General features: G+C 41.5%; 2 protein-coding genes across 5 annotated transcripts in view; one reads left to right on the top strand and one right to left on the bottom strand.

Moving 5' to 3' along the window:
• znf438 (zinc finger protein 438) overlaps positions 1–9,264 on the bottom strand; it is a 49,241-nt gene extending 39,977 nt beyond the window's left edge. For 3 of the 4 annotated variants that reach the window (XM_062441132.1, XM_062441131.1, XM_062441133.1), the window contains exon 1: positions 9,176–9,264. The gene's annotated coding sequence lies outside the window, so the exon portion shown is untranslated. The remainder of the gene's footprint in view (positions 1–9,175) is intronic. The other variant, XM_062441134.1, reaches the window with a different exon arrangement.
• An 11,477-nt stretch (positions 9,265–20,741) lies between these two features.
• Positions 20,742–23,155, top strand: part of zeb1b (zinc finger E-box binding homeobox 1b) — a 48,331-nt gene continuing 45,917 nt past the window's right edge. Inside the window, exon 1 of the mRNA XM_062441354.1 lies at positions 20,742–20,837. Within this exon, the coding sequence (XP_062297338.1) occupies positions 20,780–20,837 (58 nt within the window). The 5' untranslated portion in view covers positions 20,742–20,779. The remainder of the gene's footprint in view (positions 20,838–23,155) is intronic.

Here is a 23,155-nt window from a genome sequence, read left to right as displayed (position 1 = left end):
GTGGGAGCAACCCTGACGCCTAAATCATAGCTGTGGGATGGAGAGAGGGAAGACACGCAAAATGTGTTTGCAAGAAAGATACGAGGGGAGATGAGAAGGCTGAGGAGACAGTGGGTGGGACGAGGAGAGATACGAGCAACGGGGGAAGGTGGTGGTGGGGTGTGTGAGATGGTATATTTGGGAAGCGGCCAAATGACAGGGGATGAAAGTGAACGCCTCTCTCTGCTGCTTCTGCCTTTCATGCACGTGCCGCACCCACCACTAGGGTGGGAGGGACCCCGGAGGAATGACAAGGCGTGGGCTCCGGTTTCAAATTCACCAGCCTGTCTCAGACAGAATAAACATGCACCAAGGCCCGAATGAGTTCTATTCCCCCCCCCGCTGTCTAGAGTTAATTAAGAAATTTAGGATGGTAGACATAAATAAATGTATCCCATCTCCATATAGGCCAAGACATTTAACCAGGAGTTAACCTGCTCCATAGGATAAAGCAGAATCACTTTACATCTAGAGGCTACATTTTATTTATATGTATTGTTTTCATTCCACTTTTATTTTGGTTTCTAGGTTATGCCGAAGCCGAGGGCGCTGTAAAAGTTAAATAAAAGTAAGACTATAAAGAAGCAGAGTAAGTCAGCTCCAGGCCTGCTGTGTGTCAACAGATTTAAGCTATTTGACTGAAATTTGAGTGAAAATGCAACATGAAAGCGCAACATGAATGAGTCAAGTGCCAGAGTCTAGTTTTAAGTCTTTATTTTAAGATAAAATATTTCAGACTTGAAACACGTGAAACTAGAGTGACAAATTCTGCTTAGTAAGTGTTAAAAAGACGTGAGGGAGGAGAACAACAGAAAGACGCAATAAAGTCTCTGAGGAGTTCTGAGATCAGTCAGAAGCTGATTTGTCAGACAAACACACCAAAGCAAACTCCCACAGACACCGTCAGTTACCTAACAACACCAACTGCACCGATGCTCTATGAGTCAAATGAACTTAAATGTCACACAGAGAAAATTCCCTTCGTTTTTAGGACAGGTAGCATTCTGTAGGAGTGTGGTGGTGTGGGGGTTACTCGGGGGCCAGCAATTCATTTTTGCCCTCGGCCTCCTACCCGGTTAATCCGGCTCTGGTAAACTGTCACATTGACTAAAACAAATGTAATATAAATATTGTGTATTTAATTTACACTTGTGTCAACTGTAGCTGCGACTATTATTGCAATTAATCTGACAGTAACTTTCAAAATTAAATCATCTGGTTTTACAAAATGGTAAGAATAAAATAGTTTTAAATGCTCTTCAATTTTGGCTTATTTTGTTTGAGCAGCAGCTGCAAACTCAAATATATTTAGTCTATCATTATAGTGAAAAAGAAGCAGCAAATCTTCACATATGGTGAGCATTTTTCCCTTTAAAAAACATAAAAGTGACTTTATAGCAAATTTTTACTGAAAGATTGACACCGGACAAATGACTTAAGCTTCTTCTGTTACCGGTCAACTATTTGTACTATTTGTAGTATGCATTACACCTGAGAATCTCTTTTAAAAAGGAAAACCTTTATAGAAATACCCTGCCCAAAAATTTAACAAATACATTTTAAAACCATATAAAAATAGAAAACTGTGATGAAATGAGTCTAGCAGCTGGGTGGAGCCACTCTTCCACTTTTTTTTTTCAAGATGACTTTTGTCAAAAGCAACACCACATCACATGCACACACACCATCAGAACCGTGATACCACAGTTTTACGGCCCTTTAACAGTTGATTGTGTGTGTGTGGGGGGGAGGGGGTTTAGGGCTTTGCTGAAGGGCTCCTGAGCGAGGGTAATGAGGAAGAAGGGGAATCCTGCTGGTCTAGGGATTAAATAAAAAAAACAGCATTTACTGAACTCTATTTGAGAAACTGACTTGCCTTCATTAAAAAGAGATGAATGATGTTTCATGAGTGCATCATTACAGTAAGCGCTGTGACAGATGCAAAACACCAGCAGCCAGTCACACAGTCACCACATCAGGCTCAAAAGCAAGCAAGTCTCCTCTCATGATGTTACCACACCACACGACAAACTCTTACCATGAACAGTTTTTGTTAGAAGTGGAACACAGCCAGGAACTATGCTAATGCTCCAAGGAGCAGCCTAATATAATAATATGCCTTCGCTCCCTCGCAGCCCTACAAATCCTGTAAAAGTCAGTCATTAGGCTTCACATGTCATTTTCATCAACCTGGTTCTTGGAAAAAAGAAAAAAAAAAAACTCTAAGCAAGACCAACAATTTAAGCGGAGAGAATTAACGTTCGCCAGACTATTTACTGAACCACATCCTTCCCCTTTTTTCCATCCACAATATGGTCTCCATTCATTATTCAGGCTGGAGATGCACTTTCCTTGTTCTTCGACTCGCCGCTTCGTGACGTCTTCGGGGCCAGCACTTTAACAGATAGGACGCTGCTTATAATTCAGGTAGAAGAAGAAGAAGGAAGAGAAAAAAAAGCACCTTTCAAATGGCAACTTTAACTGTTTTAATCAATTAGGCTAAACAGGCTGATGGACTTCCTAATTTTTCTTGCAGAACTTCCAAAACTTTGCATAAGAGGATTTGATTGCATCCCTAAATTATCCGATGTATTAATGTTTTTTTAAGGGTATGTTTTAATTCAGCTTTTGCAAGTGTGTGTATATTGGGCCCATTATGTAGAGAGGCTGTAATTGAAAAAGTAGGCTGAGTTTTAAAAGTGTCCAACCTGCAGCGTGCACCTCCTGTTAAAATGACAACAACGTTTCTCAGCACTCGCTGTGTTTTTTTTGTTATTATCTTCTACTTAGACTGTTAATTCAAAGCCTGGCGATGAGTGGCGCCTGAGAAAAATCTGGTGTGTGTGTGTGCGTGTTATGGTAACATGATCTTGGTTATGATTGAGCGGAAATGTTAGACAAGCATCTAAGTTTCCTCTGCCTTGCCTTCCACCCTCCTCATCTTAGCCACATGTGAAACCACACTGGAGCTGCTCGCCGGGCCAAAGTAAACGCCGCGCTCCATCGCGTGGCATGTGTTTACACTGGATGCCAGGGTTTCTGCATGCCAGGCCCCTTAACTCCCTATTCTGGTGATAAATGATATCGGGGGGGAGGAGAATTTTTTTTTTTTCCCTTTCTCTCGTAATGGTTTGTATGTGACAAACCTTTTAAAAAGACGTTTCCCACGGCGAGATGGGGAGATAAAAAAGAGGCCGGTGGGAAACCATGGGAAGGGAGTTCCTCACATTAAACTTGACTCATCGGCATTTTGGGGCAGAGAGAAGAAAAAAAAAACACTTAACGAAATGTGTAAGGCGAAGTGAGCAACGGGTTGAACAACACAGCAAATCTGAGTGTTACGTAAGTGCAGCCGGTCGGGAATCAAATGGAAGCTGATTCATGAGTGTGTGATCAGCTTGTCAAATACCTTAAATTAACTGTGTGGTTTGTTAATGCTGCTCTGCTTCACCTGAAATGACCTGTCCGCCCCCACTACTGAGCGCTGACATCTCAGGCGGCAAGCAGAAAGCAACCACTAAAGGCAGAGTGTGCCTGTTTTATTAAAGGGTCAGTTCACCTAAATTAATAAACCAAAAATATACCTTAAAAACACCTCTGCCTTTGTTATTATCATTTATGTATCTGCCACAGCTCTGTTGTGCATGTATTGTATATTTTATTTTGAACTCCATGTGACAGTGGAGTCAAAAGTCTATTTTCTAAGAGAAAAATTATTAAAAGTAGTCAACTTTAACTGCATTAAACCTGTAATTGGAGATGTATCGGGCGCCTGATGGCAGCATATTTTAATGGATCAGAATTGGCAAAAAAACCAACAGCGGCGACCCTTTCTTTCTTTACTGTAGTCTGCTGTGGTTTGTCCACCTCAGCATAAGCGAGTGGAAATTAGATTGTGTGGATGTCAAATGTAATTTGGGCGTGCGCAGAGGCGACTGACTCTTAGTTCAAGACACTGAGGTTGGAAAAGAAAAAAAGCAGTGGAGAAGGAAAACATTCGGCTAGTGGCTTCTCATTTCAGTCAGCTGTTGTTAATTCATGTTAATTTTCTGTGAGTAAATTGATGACAGGCCAAAATTTAAATTGGCTGTTTGTCTGTGTTCGTCAAAGATAGTTTGTGAGGGAGGAACCTCCACTCTGCTACACTGCTGCGCTAAAACAAGGGGAGGTTTGTTTATTTAGTTCCAACAACTGATACATCTTCTCGATCTTGTCACTTTCAGGGGTTACATTCTCCCAAATGAGCTGATTGAATATTTGTAGGGGCTGTAATCAACCAAAGAAAATCTTGGTCGACTGAAGTCCTGAAATTTCGACTCGGGGGCGCTAGGTGTCTGTACGGGGGCGGGGGGGTGCGATCGGTCTAATCAGCGGCAACACAGAGTTATAAGGACGCTTTGCACTCACACGCACTGCATTTATAGTCACACAAACACACACACGCTCTTGCTCGTTCACTCCAGATTCCGGGAGAATACGTCTCATTTGCGGGCGTCCGTTATCTATTTTTGTTAAATGCTGCCACACTGCCGATGTCTTTGACATGGCAGAGGAGGACTGACTGTAAATTAAACGCTCACAATTAAATAAATATTCAGCAAACCACCAGACCAAGGCCTTCTAGTACTTTCTTCAATCTGTCTCCAGTGGGTTGGGCTAATCCAAAAAAAGTGAAAACAAGGGGGGTGTTCTGAAGACAGACTGTTACCTGTGAAACAGGGGTGCTCTGAAAACACCCCCATTAGCAATTAGTGCTTTCCACCTGATGAAATTAACACGGCAAAAAATCGACCAATCAGAATTTTGGTCGAGCCAGAACGTATCGACCAATAAATCGGCTAGTCGACTGGGATATTACAGCCCTAAATATTTGATGGTTTCAGCTTCTTAAATGAGAGCCTACTGCTTATCATTGTAGCAAACTGAATATCTTTGAGATTTACACATTTGTTGGAGAAAATAATACATTCGATAATGTCAGGCTTTAGGAAATTGAGGCATTTTTCAGTTTTCTGTAGTTTTATAGACCAGGCCAATTAATCAAGACATTATCAGCAGATTAACCAATAATTGAAATTATTGTTAGTTGTGGCCCTACATGTATCAATACTCTTTCAATTTGCTATGCCTGTACATTCAAAACAATGAGAGTATCATGATAGGGAATTGTGCCCGTTTGTCAGTTTCAGTCCAGCCCCCACATGCTCTGTAAGAAAGCTGAGAAGTTGAGTCCTGCCGAGTCATTGCACAGTCACATGGGCTTCTGCGGAAAACACCTGAAAACACCAACGGCATCGACTTGACAACTGCACAGTAAGTGTTAAAAAGTCCAAGTGAAAGGCCATATATTCACCACACAGACCTCAAAGGGCTTAATGAGGGCTTTTTTACAGCAGAGCCATCTCTAAGACACATTGCAAACACAGACTAAACCAGGCAATGTTGTCAGAGTAACAGGCTGTAGGGCCGCTATGTCATATTAGGAAAATGAAATGAAATCATTCAGTTTAAAAAGTCCTAGAACACTTTTGTAATTTTTTGCCATTGACCAATTATGCAACCTAATGTCAGATGCCCCAAATCATGTTTTAAAAATAAAATATTTTGTAATGGAAGATTCCGCACTACTATATATATGATTAGGTATATATGTTTTTCCACTTCATACATTTTTTTTCATGGTTTACATCATTTTCTCCTGCTTTGTTTTTAATAAAGTGAATGTCAATTTTTAAAATCATACAAACCCAAAAATAACTGATTAAAATATACAATAACTCCGATCAGTGCATATGATGAAATAGTGGCCTTAGAATGTGCCAGAGGATACCAACTTTGAGCGTTTACAGCTAAAAATGTTCCTCCGGGTGGGGTGGCTCAGGGACACCCCTTGCTGACTACTCCATATCCTTGTGGAGAGTACAAAAAAACAAAAAAGTAAGTGAAAGTACCAGATCTGACTCATTATTAGCAGATATCCAATACTGAAGGACATAGGACTGAAGGCCAAAAACACCTGATTGGGACATTCCTACCTAGAAACGGCTTATAAAATATCCATCATGTGTTTGTTTTTAATAGTAGCCAATTAAAAAAAAAACTTTTTTTTGTTTAATGCATTAAACATGACCTTAGTGATCTCAATAGTAGGTAAAGCCTTGGACTGGACACTGTTGAAAGAGATTTTAATGTTGAATTTAGCATGTAATTTTTCAATGGCAAGTGTCACAAGGACTGAAATCTCAATGCCACATATCTTTACACCAAGGGGAAAGAAATGCTGCTGAACTGACCCTGGAACTTCTCAGGAGTTTTTAAAAAAAATAAATGAAACTAGATGGAGGGGGCGGTGGTAGAAACCTTACTTAATGTGATATGTTGGCTATGTCATAGGATCTGTGACTGTGATGACTTAAGTGTTGAGTGACTCATGTGGCATGACTTGCTTTTCGGCATCAGCGCAACATTTTTGGTGATACGGCACTTTCTCTACAAAAAAAAGCGAAGACAAAATTCTCTCTGCACGTCTCGATAAATGTTGACTTCACATGAGTCGACACATCATTTGACCTCAGTTGGACTGATCTGAAGCTGGAAAAGCTGAAAAATCAGACAAAGCTCAGCAGATTAGCAGGGGAGGGAAATGTGTGTGTGTGTGTGTGGGGGGGGGGGGGGGGGGCAGAGGAGTAAGGCACTCTTCTCTAAAAAATTCTATCAAAGCTGCACTTGAGCAAGGCACTGAAGATTCTAGTCCTCAGAGGAAATATGGAATCCTGTTTGAACTGGGTGTCTCCCAGGAGTGCGGAAAAAGAAAAATACTGCTCTCAATCAACTTTCCCTGCGTGTAAAAACCTGACGCGTGTGGGGCTTGCTGACCTTTACGGCATCTTTTATGTGACAAAAAACTGGGCTGCCGGCGATAGTGAAAATAATAAATTGTTGTATCTGGAAAGGAAAAGCAAGAACACTCTCTGGAACATGTACCTCAGAGAGAGAGAGAGAGAGAGCTATTTCCAGTTTCGTTGGGATGGCTCTGAGCGGAGGGGAATTTTCGCCTTCGCTTCACTCCTGAATCCTGCACTTCACTTCAGCTGATCACATCCTTCATTTTTAACATCTTAGACGTGCTTCATCTAAAATCTTCGCTATGATCTTTTGGTGAAAACACCTCGGGAGCCCGTGACCGTTTTCTTTCCCAGCAACACTAGTCATGAGACCTGACAACCGAGACTGGATCAGTGCCACCAATTCTAAAAGCCATATGAAGAGTTCTTCTACGGTACAGTAAGACTGAATACAATGATCCAACAACTCAGTGCTTTTTCCATCAACACTTCTACAGTTGTTCATGCTGAGGCAGAGTCAATAAGCCATGAATGCAACATGCTTTAATGAGCAACACAAACACTCCTGTGCACTGATCTCACTTGTTTCTACTGATACTATTTCTGAAACTTCAAAACTGAAGATATGAGCTGACACTGATCTGACACCCATGTTTTTATTGCTTTTAAATGCAGCATCCATGGCAGCATCTCCCTGGGCAGACACCATGTGATCATTTATATTATTTTTAAGGCATGTAAAATTCTAATGTTATAATTTCAGATTGACGGTGACTAAGAAACAGTACAGAAAGCCAGAAAGTGATGATGACTAATCCATTAGTTGCCAACTGTTAAATGAATTGCCAGCTATTTTTATAATCAATTCATTGTTTTGAGTCATAAAAAAGTCAAAATTCTCTGGCTCCAGCTTCTCAAATGTGAACATTTTCTAGTTTCTTTAGTCTTTTGTGACAGTAAACTTAATATCTTTGGATTGTGGACAAAACAAAAAATTTGAGGAGGTAACCTTTGGGAAACCTTGATCAACAAGTTTTATGGACAAATCAACAAACCAATTTATCAAGAAAATAGTTGACAGATTAATCGTTAATGAAAATAATCGTTAGTCACAGCCTTAGATGTGGCATGGTGATAACAAGTCTATTTAATAGGGTCTGTGTGTTCATGCTGAGACTTAAATACATCAGACTGGAGGATCACTCATGAGACAGTTTTCTATATTTTGTCAAAAGGATAATACATAAGCACTTGGATGTCATACAGTGAATAAGATGAATCCTGTACTGTATACTGAAGACTTTGGTTTGCAACAGGTTCAGAGCAAGCTAGTGATGCGGACATATTAGTGGTGTTTAATACTGATAAAATCTGTTGCAATGCATGTAAGTTTATAACATGATGTATTAAAATAATCAGAAATTTCAATTAGGAAAACTTAATGTAGAAAACTAACAACATGGGAAAGACAGTTTTGGCCAATCCTATCAATTAAATACTTAAAAAAAGATTAAAGCACTTCATTACATCAATGCAAACACTTACTGGACCTCACAATTTACATTTCCACTGTAACAGCGCAACAGGTGTTCGATTGCATCTACCTTCGTAGTTGGTTTCTATTAAAGCACACACGCACACACACACACACAGCTTAAAACAAGTGAATTAGCAGCATTTGCCCTTAAAAACAGCAAAATGCCTTCTTAAAAACAACAGTCGACCAACTTAACCAACTTCCTCTTCTGGGATCCAAAACACAATAACAACACCACCACCACCTGTGCATGAAACAGGTGCCCAGCTGATAGCAAGGACACGAGCTGAGGACAGAAGTGAGGGTGTTTCTGTGCAGCTACAGCCAGTGGTTTGTGTATGTGTTTTGTGTATGTATGCACACCTCTCAGGTGTTGCTGAGTGTGTGCACACAAGCTTACTGCGGGGGAATCCTAGCACGATGACGTATTAGAGCTGTGCACAGCTGCAGGGTTAGCCATAGGCCTGCTTTGCATTATCCACACACACACTGTATGACACTGTGTTTACCACTAGCAACCCGCTGCTCGTTGCACGTGCACGTTCACGCAAAATCCCGCCTTTACGAACACTGTTTTTGGACTTTGCAGCTGTTATTCAGACTGTAAATACACACTAAAGGCACATATCCTTCCTGCTGCATGGAAAGGCTACCGTGATAACACTGCAAACGGGCTGCTGTTTGGCTCCGTTTTTCTCCGTGTAAAAGCGGCGGGCTCAGTGGAAATGTTGGATTAACTTTAAACATGGCTCACCTGGTTCCCCAGTTATGTGGAGGGAGCGCCTTCACACTACAGACACGCTCATTTTTCGTAAATACCTTGCAAAACCGTCGATCCTCATAACTGTTTCTCTCCAGCCATTTTAAGCCAAACCTTCAACTTGATCCGGCGGGGGGTGGCGAAAAGGAGCCAAGTACTTATGAATTGCTTCCCTCGGGGTATATAGGCGAATTTAATTCTTAGTGAGTAATATTAGTGTCTTTTTTGTTTTTATAATCGAACAATGAGCGCTTCTACGTGTGAGAAAGCAGCAATTTGCTGTGGGATATTTACCACAACACCCCCGCGGAGGTAGAAATGGTACGGCTCATAAAATTGTGGGACCAACTGTAAATACAGCCAATGAGCAGTTGTGTAGTAACCTGTAGCAGTACTACACTGTCACACTTCTATTTCAGTAAAAGTAGTAACACACACACACACGTAAACATGTCATTGAAATTAAAAAGTCAAAGTTTAACAGTATTAAAATTAAAAAAAAAAAAAATCATTATACAGACAGAACGGCAGAAAAGAATGTTACTCTGTAGCTGTTTATATTACTGTATATAATTATTGGAAGCTGCTTTTACCATGTTTCAGCTGAACAATGTAGAGCTTTTTATAGTGTGTTCATAGTCACAGTGGGGGTGAGCACTGTGTAAATAATCAAATGAATGTGTTCTATTTAGGCACTGAGGTTTCAGGGTCCTGGTTTTGTGCATGTCTGCTCACTGTCACACTGTCTTGGCTTACTGATATTAGTAACATATGTGACTAAGTCAGTTTGCACCCTAAAGTTCACTATCAATAACAATACAATATTTGCATAATTATGTTATGATGTGGCTTTTCTTGTAAAGGCCCCCTGTGTCAAAATCTAGTTTTAACAGCTTTGGTATTTTAGTTGATACTATATTTGAGTGTTTATAGTCAATACCAAAATAACGATGTGTTTAATCAAATTAAGATGACCTAACACAGAAAGCACTATAGGAGTATTAGTTACACTGGATGTACTGCATTACACATGAGGATCAATTATCACATCATGGGGAGTCAGAGTGTGAAACCATTTTCATAAAGTCTTCTGTGGCTCTAGAAGAGCTTTCTCAAACAGGATTATCTGACATGAAGCTGCATTGTTGGGAGTGTAGGTGTAGTCCAGTGTTAAAAGACAGGATGTTGTGATCTCTGCAGCTTCAATTTTGAGCACTATTTTAATGTATCTCTCACAAATACTACAAGGCAATACTAAATTTTGCAAGTGAACACAGAGGGCAATGGTGGGAGTCAGACTCCAAGATACAGTATTATATACTTATTAGAGGTTTTCAGAATTCTAACCTACAAGTGACTATTAACTATAGCTATAAAATAAAAGTAGTGGAGTAATATTTCTCTTAGATTAGATTACAAGTATAAAGAATTGTAAAATTGAAATACATACCTCAGAATTGTACTGTGCAGTACATAACTCTAAATATAATACATTATACAATTCTCACACTGCTACTACATCTATTATTACCAGTTCCTATAACTGGTGTAATGGCTATTGTGGCTACAGCCAAATGCTCCTGCAGATATACTTTTGCTACTGCAATAATCAAATAAATAATAATAAATAAATAATTGAAGTATAAAGTAAACCACGTCCAGAGTTAATGATAATATTTTTGTGCACTTTTATGCATCTGTTTGTGTGTTTGTTTATGCTTTAGGCAGCCTTAGTAAATCCTAATGAAGTGAATATTAAGTAATGTAATACATTATGGGATGAATTAGTTATGACACAAATGCATAACCATAAACACACATTTTAGACATGCATGTGAATCGACACAGATAAACACACACGCCCTTTTCTGCTGGTGTTTCACACCGCGTTCTTGGTGCAATGAAGCATGGTGTTGTTAGTTTTGCAATTTGAGTCACCTGGGGCTACATGTGTCCTGTTCTGTTAACCACTGTCACAGGCCACCGTGTATAGTTCGTGTCAGGTGGCGATGCTCTCTGACTGCATGTGTTTGTTTGCACGCGTGAATGACAGACAGACTGATGGAGACAGAAAAAGATGCGTTCATTTGCTGCTTTTCTGTGTGTCTTTTTCCGTCTCCCCCCCTCTCTCTCTCTCTCTAACACCCTTGCTTGCAGACGTACTGAGCGGCAGAAGCGGCAGAGACAGAAGGCCTGAGAACAAAGACATGTAATCAGGAACTTCAGTACAGGTGTTGTCACTGCTGCTTCTCTGAAAGCCTCTGTTTCATGCTGATAGTGCTCGGCGAGTAATATCAATATTTTTCATCTCCCAAAACAGGATATGAAAGAGAGCTGCCTTTCTCTGTAACCATTGATGAAACACTGAGGTACCACTCACCAGCATGTCTGTCTTATGACTGTAACACTTGATTAAATCCTTAGGTATCGCACTGAAACATATGTTTAAACATATGAACTGCTATTCTAAGCCTTCAGTGGTGTGTGTGTGGCTGAGCCTTTGTACTGTATGAGCCAAGAGCCCTTTTTTTGAACAACACATAGAGATCTTAACTATAGAAAAAAAGTAGTTGTGCATCCATACTACTTTGTGATCAATATGGGGATCTTTAGCTCAGGGCCAAATAGAATTACGAATTGCTTTAGGATAATGACAGTATCGACCAGCGCTCAGTAAAGCGTTTCAAGCTGTGGCAGGTTAATTCCCATCTATGAAGGTGTACAGGGAGCCGGTCTGAGTCAGGTTTGACGGTCAAAGTAATTCTCTACAGCTATACGCAGCATCTACTTTCCTCCCCCTCCTTTACCACACACTCATTTGAAGCTACTGCAATACAATTTATGATATATTCTTTGGAAACTAAGACACTGGAGAGCCTCTATGCCATCACCGAAAAAGGAGAAAAGTTGGCAGAAGCGACACTCACATAGACCACACTATTAAAATCAACTCCTGCAAGGTTATGGAATAATTTATCCTCTCCATTGGCATGTGCCTACATATCTGCAAACCCAAAAGTCCTCAGGAGACTCATGGATGACATGTCATGAATTACAGGTCAGTATGAGTTACAGCCAGATCGGGCTACAAAGCATTAAGGCTGACACCATAATATAACATAATAACACAATTACAGTTTATAAAAAAAAGGTTAGGCAAACAAGGATAGGAAAGAATTAGCTCTTTTCGCATGTTAAAACTACCAGTTCCTCTGAGGACACAAGGAATTATGGCAGAATTCGCAATGGCTTCAAAGTAAGCCTTTATTCTGTGGTGCATGTGGTTGCCGCTTGTCCCCTTTTTTTCCTATGCTGATATATTTTTTAAGCAATGTACCTTAAGCAAGCCTTCCTTTTTCGCGTATTCCCTCTGTGAATAAAAGTAATTTACCTTGCTCATTATGTGAGACGTTGAGGTGTTTTGATGTTTGGAGATGAAAATGCTTTGAGATGAAATATTCATTTTTTTAGTTGGCTTAATTATGTATGTGTCCACTGTCAAGTTGAAAACTGCTGCTCCTGTGAGGGATGTTTCAAGCGTACCTTTTTGCCATTGGCACAGAATACATTACCTCCTTATTATAGGGATTCCTGGCGCACACTCATATGCAACCTTATGGAAATATTAAATGAAGAGGCTGCACACCTCAGTGGACACACTGAATAAGCATGAGCGTCTCTTGTTCCCTGACTCATAATGTGAAGGTTAGGCTGATTGTCGTTTTTGACTTATTTACTGCGTCAACCATTGTTTCAGCTGAGACTTTGTTCTTGTCATATAGACAGAGAGTATACCTGTGCTGTTTGTTCTCTTATTTATTACAACCTTATTACAATAGTGACATAATGAGTGAGGGTACAGGAGCCTTAGGTGAAATTTGCTTGACATTATGAAAGTCACATCTCTGTGCGCGCGTGGTCTTGTGGTCATGTTAAGGCGGCCAGTATACTCCATCAGAAGTCCTTTTCAGCTTTGATCCACCCCCCCAACACACACACACACACACACACACATACACACCTTTCCCACGTCAAGTTAAGGGAGATGTGTCCGATAAGTTATGCTGGAGGTGTTTTCAATTATGTAATGGAAGTAATGGAGTGATGGAAATACCCCAAAAGAGAATGAGATAAACGGCAGTTATGTCTGTGCAGTCAATATGAAGCTACAGTTAGAAGTCGGTTATCTTAACACAATCTGATGTTGGTTATGTTAGTTTGTGAGTTTGTAAGCAAATTTTGTTATCTCTGGACAGAATCAGGGCAGCCCCGTTTCCAGTCTTTATGCTAAGCTTTGCTAATACCTGATAGCTCCAGCTTGACACTAAAAGGACAAATATGAAAGTGTTACAGATCTTCTCACGTAACTCTTGGAAAGAAAAGGAATAAGCATATTTCCCAAACTGTCAAAGGGGAGCTGGACTCATGACTTTTTTAAACATAGTTTTGCACAAAAACTGGCTTTGCTTTGGCTCTGTCCATAGTGAAATGTTTTTAAACCTACTTTAGCAAAAAAAATAGCTTCCATTTTGGCTCCGTCGGAGCTATCTCCTTGAGAACAGCCGCATAAGTAAGCTAACACACAGGTAACAGTATATAGCCAAAGATGCTACACTGACCGACTAGGCAGATGGATAAACTGTTGTACTGGAGAACTAGCTCCAACATATAACTGACCCTAAAATCACAATTCTCATTTATGTTTGTGTATGGTTAAACAAAGCATACAGGTTCATTAGTGAGCTTTATTAGCAGGCGCATTGAACTAGTTAACTCAGTCTTCATGCTAGGCTAGGCTAATATCAGCCTCGTCCAGCTCCATACTTAAATCACAGATATGAGATTTATATTCTTCTTCTGATCTCACTCCCTAAAGGAAATCCAATAATCATTTGTCAAAAAGGTTTGCTCTGTGCAGACAGAGAAAGATGGAAAGAGAGAAGCTTGAAATATCTGCACGCTGAAGCAAGGTACGAACAAGATTTAGCTGAGGTTTCCAACAGCCTAACCTCCGCCTGGCTTTGGACCTCTTCTCCCTTCCAAGCCATGTGGCTGTGCTCTCCAAAGTTGTAAAACATGAAAATGAAACACTACTCTATCTCACTTTCAGTTTTGTCCAGATGTCACATTGAGTTTGATGTGTGATGCTCTCCACATGTTTCTAATAGGGACTTTTGGTGCATGCTTGGCTTACACCTTCGGGGTGAATACTCAAGGGGTGATCAGGTTTGAATAGTTAGGTTACAATACACGTGTACAAATCTCTACACATGTGCACACCTGCAGACGAGAATGCGCTCTTATGCATGCACACAAGCACATGTTATTCTCTTTTAGGTATGACTCAGTGAGAGAGTCCTGTCCTTCTTAAACATATTTCTAATCATCTCAATGTCATGTTCAACCAAGATGCACACAAATTGAATTTTTGGGCCTACAAGTATGGGATTTATGCCATTTGCTATACATAATACTATCCTTTTAAATAGTGCCAGGAAAAGCTTTAGAGGACCAAATCTTCCAAAGCATCATTGACTATTTCCATAACATAAATACAAGAATCCCACTTGATTTAAAAAAAAAAAAAAAAAAACCTTTCCACATCAGATTATGGAATGTACCCACTACTGAGTAAGTTTTCCCTTGCTGAACACTTCATTACAAAGACTAAATGAGGACTATCTCTGTACATGTTTATTTCCAAAGCCTAACTGGCTGTTATGTTATTATTGCAGTCATTTCCTGTGCTGGAATTTCATTTTGGGGCTCCCTTTTCGCTCCTAAAACTTACTAGCGGCCTGTCACCCTTTCAGCACCTCTCGCTGGCTCTTGTAAAGGTGTGGGTGGCCATGGTTGGACCCTGAAGTGGCCGCACGGACGCTGAGCTATGAAATTACATTAAGCCGCCAGCCTAAGGCCCATGGCAATCCTCCCTTATTGAAAAACTGTTTCACAGCGCAGCCTGCTCGCAGCACCGGAGACAATCTGTTTGACAAGCAGAGCTTAATATGGAGAGGTTGAGTAAAGGGACACCATAGTAATTGGCTGGCATTTGGATGTTCATTTATAGTGCTCCGCCTCTATTCATGTGTAGAGAAAAATGTTCTGATGCTCTGCGAGTGTGTGTGGGAAAAGAGTAGGTGTGCGGTATTCATATTCATCCAGTGAAAACAGCAGCAGCCTATCAAAGATTGAAACATAAGCACATACACAAACATATACCGCCCACGCACTGTTCACTCATAGAGCCTCACCATTGTACCTATACAACCACACGGCCTCAGATGTGTTTCCCTGTGTTGGAAAGGCTGATGTATAGATTCATATCCTCACGCAAGGGAAAGGCACGTATTAATTGCATATTAAAAGGTCACATAATATTCATAAATGAAAAGTGAGCCCCGACATATTTTGCGAGCTGCCAAGTCCAATTTTTGTGAAGTGGAGAGGAGGAAAATTAAATCGTCTCTCCTGTTAGAAAAAAAATCTTATTAACAGCATTTTAAAGGGTCACTTCAACCAAATGACACAAACACATTTTATCACCCTATTGTGCTCTCTTGCACAGTTTTGGTTTAAATGGCCTAAATTGGGAGATATACATGCTGTCCTGACACCATAATAAAACAGGTGTGAAGGGAATTTTGTTTCTAATGTTCACAGCATTGAAAATATATATTTAAAGCTCTAGCAATCATAATGTGTATATTAACAATTGATCAAATGACTAAGTTGTTAAAGAGGTCACTCTTGGTTTCAAACTCACAGGAAATCACCTGACCTTGCTCTGTGCCTTATTTACATAGAGCATTGTAACCTCTTTCAGTTCATTATTTGTATTTTTTCTGGCTGTAAACTTTCACGCTCCTCTCATCGCCTCATTTCCAGCAGCAGCAGACAGCTGTTTGATGCATAAAAGCTACGATGTACCCGCTGTGCTTACTCTTTTGCAAAAAACAGTGTTTCCATTACTTTGAGAATCCAGAGAACCTGATGTGAACTGTTTTGATTTCTTCTGAAGAAAGTACTTCCAGTGATTTGTTCACAATGACGTCAATTTATCATGTGTTCAGCATCAAACATGAAATTCCATTCACCTCCACTTCAGAGACAGATATCTCAAACGCTGGCCACATAAAAGAGAAATGATCTGCATAGAAAGATAATACCAGTGGCGAGTGACAAAATATGTATTTTTAAACTTAGGGTGAATCCCACGTGTAATATAAATTCCATACAAATCGGATGAATGTTTTCATTGTCGTAGGTTAAGATAAAGATTAAGAGGAAGAAGTGGAAAATAGTCTGAAAAATGTGTCTTAATAACGTCATCTTGTCACTGCAGCACACCTCAGTTCACACGTATTATTTCAGCACACACTGGTTTCAACTGTGAGAGGTGATGCCTCCAAAAATAACGCCTTGATAGACTGAGCTTGACGTCTCCGCAGAGCTCACAAACGCTGTTCCAGCCGCAAGGACAAATGAACAGTAAAATGCAACAGGCGCTCCAATAAATACAGTATAAATTTAAACTGGGCTTTCCAGAGGATGGCTGTCTCCTCCTGACAGTCACAAAAAAGAGGGGGAAGACTGGGGCAAGCCTCGTCTGGGGCACTGAGGTTGAGCGTGTGTGTGTGTGTGTGTGTGCGTGCATGTGCGAGGATAAGTTCACACACACGTCCTCCTAGCCAAAACAAGTATATATCTTGGCCTGCCGTTTTAGACAGGCAGCGTTACGTTCACCCGCAGGTCAGGAGCCCTCAGCCCCGTGGCCACCCACCCCTGTGGAATTATGGGAGTGAGGAGGGGGTGGGGGGGTGGGTGTTTGTTTCTGTAACTCTGGGTGTCAGAAGGGGGTTACGTATGCCAATTCTCCTTGAGTATTATTATCTAACCCTGCAGCTTTTTGTGTCATCAAGTGAAGAAAGAAAGGAAGATTTTTATTGTTCTAACAGCATTAATATATTCACCTTTCACCCCTCGCTAAGATGTTTAGGGTGAGGCTTAGTCCAACCAGCATGTCCGCTACTTCCTGTCCTGAGGAAAAATCCATAGAGAGAGGCGGACGTGACTTGGGAATACTCCGGCTCTGCGGGAAAAAAACTAGAGATTGACATCTAGGCCTCAAAACATTGTATTGTTGGGTTTCAGATTCTGACAGCGTGCATTCAACTGCTGCTGAATACTCAAGCTGATATTTGTTTTAGGAGTTTCCCCCCAAGGGCCGGCGCGACCCCGAGAGAGAGAGACACGAGAACATTCTCAGGCTTCGCAACAAGACGTGTTTATTCGCCTGCGAGACAGATTGTTAAAAGTGGGGCGGAATTTATACTTTTTCACTTCCAACTCTGTTCATTCTCACAGATCTTTTTGCGCAGCGTGGCACTTCACTTGAAGGCTCAAATTGATCTTTTCTCTTCTCTACAGTATCAATTGCAAAGTAGGCTCCACCTGAGCACTTTAAATGTGTGTGTGTGTGTATATGTGTGTGTGTGTGTCTTTTAGCTGGATAACAGCCTTGACTGCAGCTGAGCAGAGTGCCATGGCGGTGATAGTGTTGTGTGGGGGTTGGTGGTCTGTAGAAAAAAGGGGGGTGGAGAAGGAGGAGGAGGACCTCACATTTAGCTGCCGTCTCTTGGGAGAGATTAAGCAGTTTAGTCTTTGCTGTGTCTCTCTCTATCACTGCCACTGCCTCCTGCTTCTCCTCTCTATTTGGAGCAGGGCAGGGTGTACCTTTTCCGTCGTCCTCCTTTTGCACTTTCTGTTCCTCTCTTTCTACTCTCGTTTCCTCTGTTCCTTCCTTCGCGTGCTTTCTTTCCATCCATCCTGTTTGTCTCTGACACTCTCTCTTTCACTTTTCCCCGAGACTGTCTCTATTTCGCTTGCCCTCTCCCTTTTCTTTTCTTTTTCCTTTCTTACCTCCACCAGCCCAACCCCTCCGACCCCTAGACGTCCAGCTGATGCTCTTAGCTGACAGCCCAGATGGCGCTTCTTTAGCTGGGGCTGTGGCTGGATGTATGAGGACACAACTGCCCCCTCTCTTGCCACCCCCTTTTTTTTAAAACACAACTGCACACCGGCCCCCTCTGTCCCCTCTCACCGATAGGCTGCTCTGGCTCGACTGTCCCACTGAGCTGATCCCCCTGGTCCTGCATGGAGCACCACGGAGCTCAACCACTACTCGCATTAATCTCCTAAACGATCCTGGACCTAAGAGGATCAATACTCATTTTCAGGGAGCAGCATGATCCCTTAATGTAGTGGAGGATGGCTGCTTATCCCTCACGCCACCCCCCCTGCCTCCTCTCCTCAGTTTCAACTCCCCATAGGAAGAGCGAGAGTCAGCCTTTCATTTCATTTCATGGCCCACTTTAGTTAAGACAATATCTGGGTTTTATCACTGATGTCATTATTCAGGTGGATATTACCTGGATGTCCTCTTCAGGGGGGAATTTGCAGGACCTTTATTAGCAGATGTATTAGTGCTCATGTGAAGTGTGAGGTTTTAGGATATTAAATCAGTTGCCTTCTCTGACCCTGCATTCATCCAAACCACAGAGGGGTCATCAGGAATCCTCCATGTACCTAACAACATAACCATCTCTGTGTATTTCCCATTTGCCGCTGTATGAATTTGCTCCGGTGTAAGATTTGCCAGAGAAAATAAATCACCCTTTTTCACTCCAGTTGCTCTGAAACACATCAGAGATGTGTCAGACTATTTCGTATTAGTAGTAGTCGTATAATTGTTATTCTTTGTTTTCCACAGACGCTGAAAAATGACTTCATGCTAATAGCGGAGCGATCCAAGGAAAATGGGAAAAGATCTGACTTTCCATTGGATAACAAGCATCCTATTTTTCCAGGCTCGGTGTGCAGGGAACACCGCTACGACCGCACGGTTAGTTGAGCGTCTCATCATTGATCTTTGCTGATGCAGACTGTTTCTGGGGCCTTTTTTCATCAGGGAAGGCAGAGAGTCTGGGCACCCTCCCCTCCCCTCACCAAGCAGCCAGGCTGTCTATTGGTGGAAGAGGCCACCTGGAGCAAGTTTGGAGGTGTTGTTTATGCTAAAGCTATTACTCTCTGTATGGGCAGCCTGCCCTCAGAGCTGGACTGCTCTGCTGCTACTGAATTATTCAGCCCAGAGATCTGCCATCCTATGTATACAAACTGTCACATGTAGCTGAATGATAAGCTGACTGTCCAATAATGAGGAGACTGTTACATAGCGTCTGTAAATACTTGATAAGTAGATTTATATCAAGGTTGTAAGCTTGTGATATTAAAATCAGTGTATGGTTATATAATAAAATATTGGAAGTGCAATCCAAATATACTTGCAGAGTGACAGAAGTCAAAGTGATAACTTCTGCTTGCTTCTTAAATTATTTTCAGTGATTACTAAATGTCTTGACAATACAGGACACCCAATGTAAGGCTTAACTGGGTTACACAGTCGAGCTGCTACAATAGACTGAATGATGACACAATCTCACATACCAGAGGTCCAGGCTCCAGAAACCTTATAGTCATCTGCTTCAAGAATAGCCACAGCCTTGCAGCAACTGCTGCTCCTCTGACCTATAATTGCATGTCATGGGACCTCAAGCATCATTTCATTCTGTGCTGAGTTTATAAACTTCAACGTTCCTGTCACTACAAGGTTCCAAAAGAATTCACCTCAACATGTGATCCTTGATTTTTTGTTTTTTCAATTTACAGAGAGCCTAGTGTGATATGCGCTGTGTGTGTTTGTGCGCTGAGGTTTAGGTCTGATTGGACGCAGTCTGAACCTGCTGATTGTGCTGGCATGTCTGAGTCCTCTTCATCACCGCAGCAGTGAGCTCCGCTCAGGAGAACAGCAGGGTCTTTCTTTAGGTGGAGGATTGAATCAGTGATGACAGTCTCATGACCTCTTCCTCTTTGTAACACACACACACGCTCTGTCTGCTGCATTTCTACCCCACTGTGCCTCACATACACAGGCAAATGTACACACACACAAACACACACACACAGGTCGGTAGGTTAAGGATGGGAAGCAATATTATGGGTTACATTATATACATATTTCAAGGTGCTTATGGCATATGACAATAATATGCTCTGATGATGTAAAAAAAAAAAAAAAAAAATGAAAAAAAGAAATAATTTTAAAAAAGTCAAACTGCCAACCTGCATTGTGTTAAGATAAACATAGTGTATGAGATAAGTAGTTTGAAATGGTATACATAATGTAAAAAACCTGACAAAACCCCCAACTACTATCACCTTTACCTTTGAATTATTACTAGGACAGGAAGACATGGCCGTTTGATATGTTCTCACTGTGTAACAGACTGGGCAGGTACACACTACTACAGCTCATCCACAGTCATCCCTCTCACTTCCAGTACTTAGTATGAATGGTGCTGCTGGCAGCGTGGGTCGGGGAGGTGCGGGAAGGTGATGTCGTAAAGAGTGTCGTAAACCAGGTGCGGGTAAGGGGAGGTGAAGGGGAGGGAGGGAGGGAGGAGGAGGAGGAGGGGGGGGGGGGAGAGGGGTGAGAGAGGAGGTGACTCTCCGGCAGCATTTAGACACAACGAAAGGATCATGGCGGATGGCCCCAGGTGTAAGCGCAGAAAGCAGGCGAACCCGAGGAGGAACAACGGTGAGTAAAACTACTTCCGACGCGGGGATATTCTTTCGGGGGAAAGGGTAGAAAGGTTGTTCTGTCTCCCGGTAATTTCGCCGAAAACTTTGGCAGCGCAGAAGTCCGCTTTTCAGTAAGAGAAAGTGTTGGGAAGTAGCAAGTGAGCGTTGTATTACAGCCCTATGTGTGTACCGTTATACCTGGGTAGCGTCTCTCCCTCCGCCTAGCGGTCCGCTGCACCGGACACCGTTACTCGCACCTCACCCTGTTATGAGCGGACCAGCTTTTTGTCTCCACTTTACACCTCTTTATTCATTTGAACACACTTTAACCTTCTTTATAGACTCTCCATTCATTGATTTAGAAACATTATGTCGAGTTTTGAACCTGTTTCAGTGGGAAAACAAGCTACCTGGTTGTTATTGCAGTCCTCGATAGACTAGTCTTTGACAATTTTCTCTGGAAAAAAACATTAAATATAACTATGTTTTATCGAAAACGTCGTTAACGTCGTCTTCGTTGCTCATACGAGGAAAACACAACTGTTTTGTTTGTTCTTTCTTTCTTTTGCGGACTCATAGCAGGTAGCGGCAGGACACTGTTGCTGCACTACGAGGCGGACAAAACGCATTTTTTAACGTATTTTAATGCTAACTGCTATATTCTTTATATTAGGTTTATGTTACCGACTAATCATTCATACTGTTTTGAAGAAGAAAATATGAGAAATTCGCCTTGTTGAGCTATAGGTTATGTTTTCAGCAGCTCCTTTCCTCCTCTCATCCTCCTATAACTTATGACATTGTTGTACTTGTACGCTGCATACATGGCTCATGTTTAATAACGGTCTTTTCATGGTGAAGTAACACACACATAGTCAGTAGAAACATGGATGGGGTAACTGAGGTTCCGGAGAACGAGGGATATATCTCACGCGCTGTTTGTGTGAGCAGCCCATATAAGGACAGCGGATCCTCTCCTAGTCCCTAGACCCGTGGACGCGTCGCGAGCGAGCCTTTTAAACCAGACAGTTTTTCTGTATTATTCCGTTATTGCTTATTTCCACACAGTCGCAGCGCTGATACAAGTGAAGAACTGCTACATCATTTGCGTTTTATAGTTTCGGTATGTTGAACTCGACGGGTTTTCCAGCCACCTTATTATTGTGGTGCGAAAATAGTGTTTTAACGGTCTGAAAGTAGCGTGTACGGTGCTCCTCTGGATACTTTTATTTTTCCTTCCTGTTTGTAGAACAAGTGTAAATGTCAATTTGGCTTAATTGTACTTTTTTCGAGTGCTTGATGCATTTTCTTTGTTTTTACGTCGCGGGCTGTATTGAAAACCGGAGAGCGACTGTTTAACATGACTGTTTTTCCTCCACCATTTATTTTTAATTAAGAACGCTATAGCTATTTTCTTTTTTTAGTCGCGGGTGTGTCAACATGTGTTGTTTATTGTGCCAGTCAGTGTAGGGTGATGCAGGAAATGTAGGCTTATTATATGTAGTCAGAGCGAACCTGCATCATCAGATATGGGATGGAGAAAGAAACCCTAAATATGCAACCACACGGTGTTTTTTTTCTTGGTGCGGCTGTGCTGTCTTGTGAATTTTCTGTGGATATACCCCGATGAGTGTTGTGAAGATTGGCGTGGGTTGTTTTTTTTTGATGGCCGCTATCAATGTTTTCCCACTGTCAGCTCGTTTGTTATGGGGCGTGTTCAGCTATGTATTTCGTCCCTGGAACTTGTGTGTAAATATGTGGACACACCTTAGATAGCTGTCCCTCTGTCAAGGTGTGGGTACTTCTTCTGTTTGTGTGAGAAAGGGAGGCTCATTTACTTTTGTACTTGTCATGTGGTCCCCCCCTCTTTTTTTTTTTCTTTTTTTTTTTAACTTAACAGAGTTTTATTTAACATTTCTCAGTAATGACACAGGCCTATTGGTATTTAAAGTCACATCCCGTAACCAAACAGATGTGTTGCTTGCTACTTTGCCTCATTTGCATTTGCTTCAAAAAGGCATCAAGGTCTGCTTTTAAGTCCTCACTTCCTCCCACCTTGTGACAAGGCTTCTGATCTGTCATGTAAATTAACATCTCTGTTTTTTTTTTAAAGGAGGCTGGTGTGGCATGTTGTCATAGCCTTGGGTTTGTCACATTTCCATGTAACACTTTGGCATTTTTATACACGCTTCTGTCTCTGCAGAAATCCATCTCTATCTCTGTGCATAGGCATCCCCTTATGATGAAACAACTTTCAACAGCCATTGTACGCACTCTTATAATTAAGCAAGCCATCAAGTGTTGCCCAGCTTGTTATGGTCAGCGGCTCTGCCA

Source organism: Scomber scombrus, chromosome 20 (assembly GCF_963691925.1).
Source record: "Scomber scombrus chromosome 20, fScoSco1.1, whole genome shotgun sequence".
Taxonomy (NCBI): Eukaryota; Metazoa; Chordata; class Actinopteri; order Scombriformes; family Scombridae; genus Scomber; species Scomber scombrus.
Note: the sequence above shows the minus strand (reverse complement) of the source record. Positions and strands in the feature narration are given on the sequence as shown.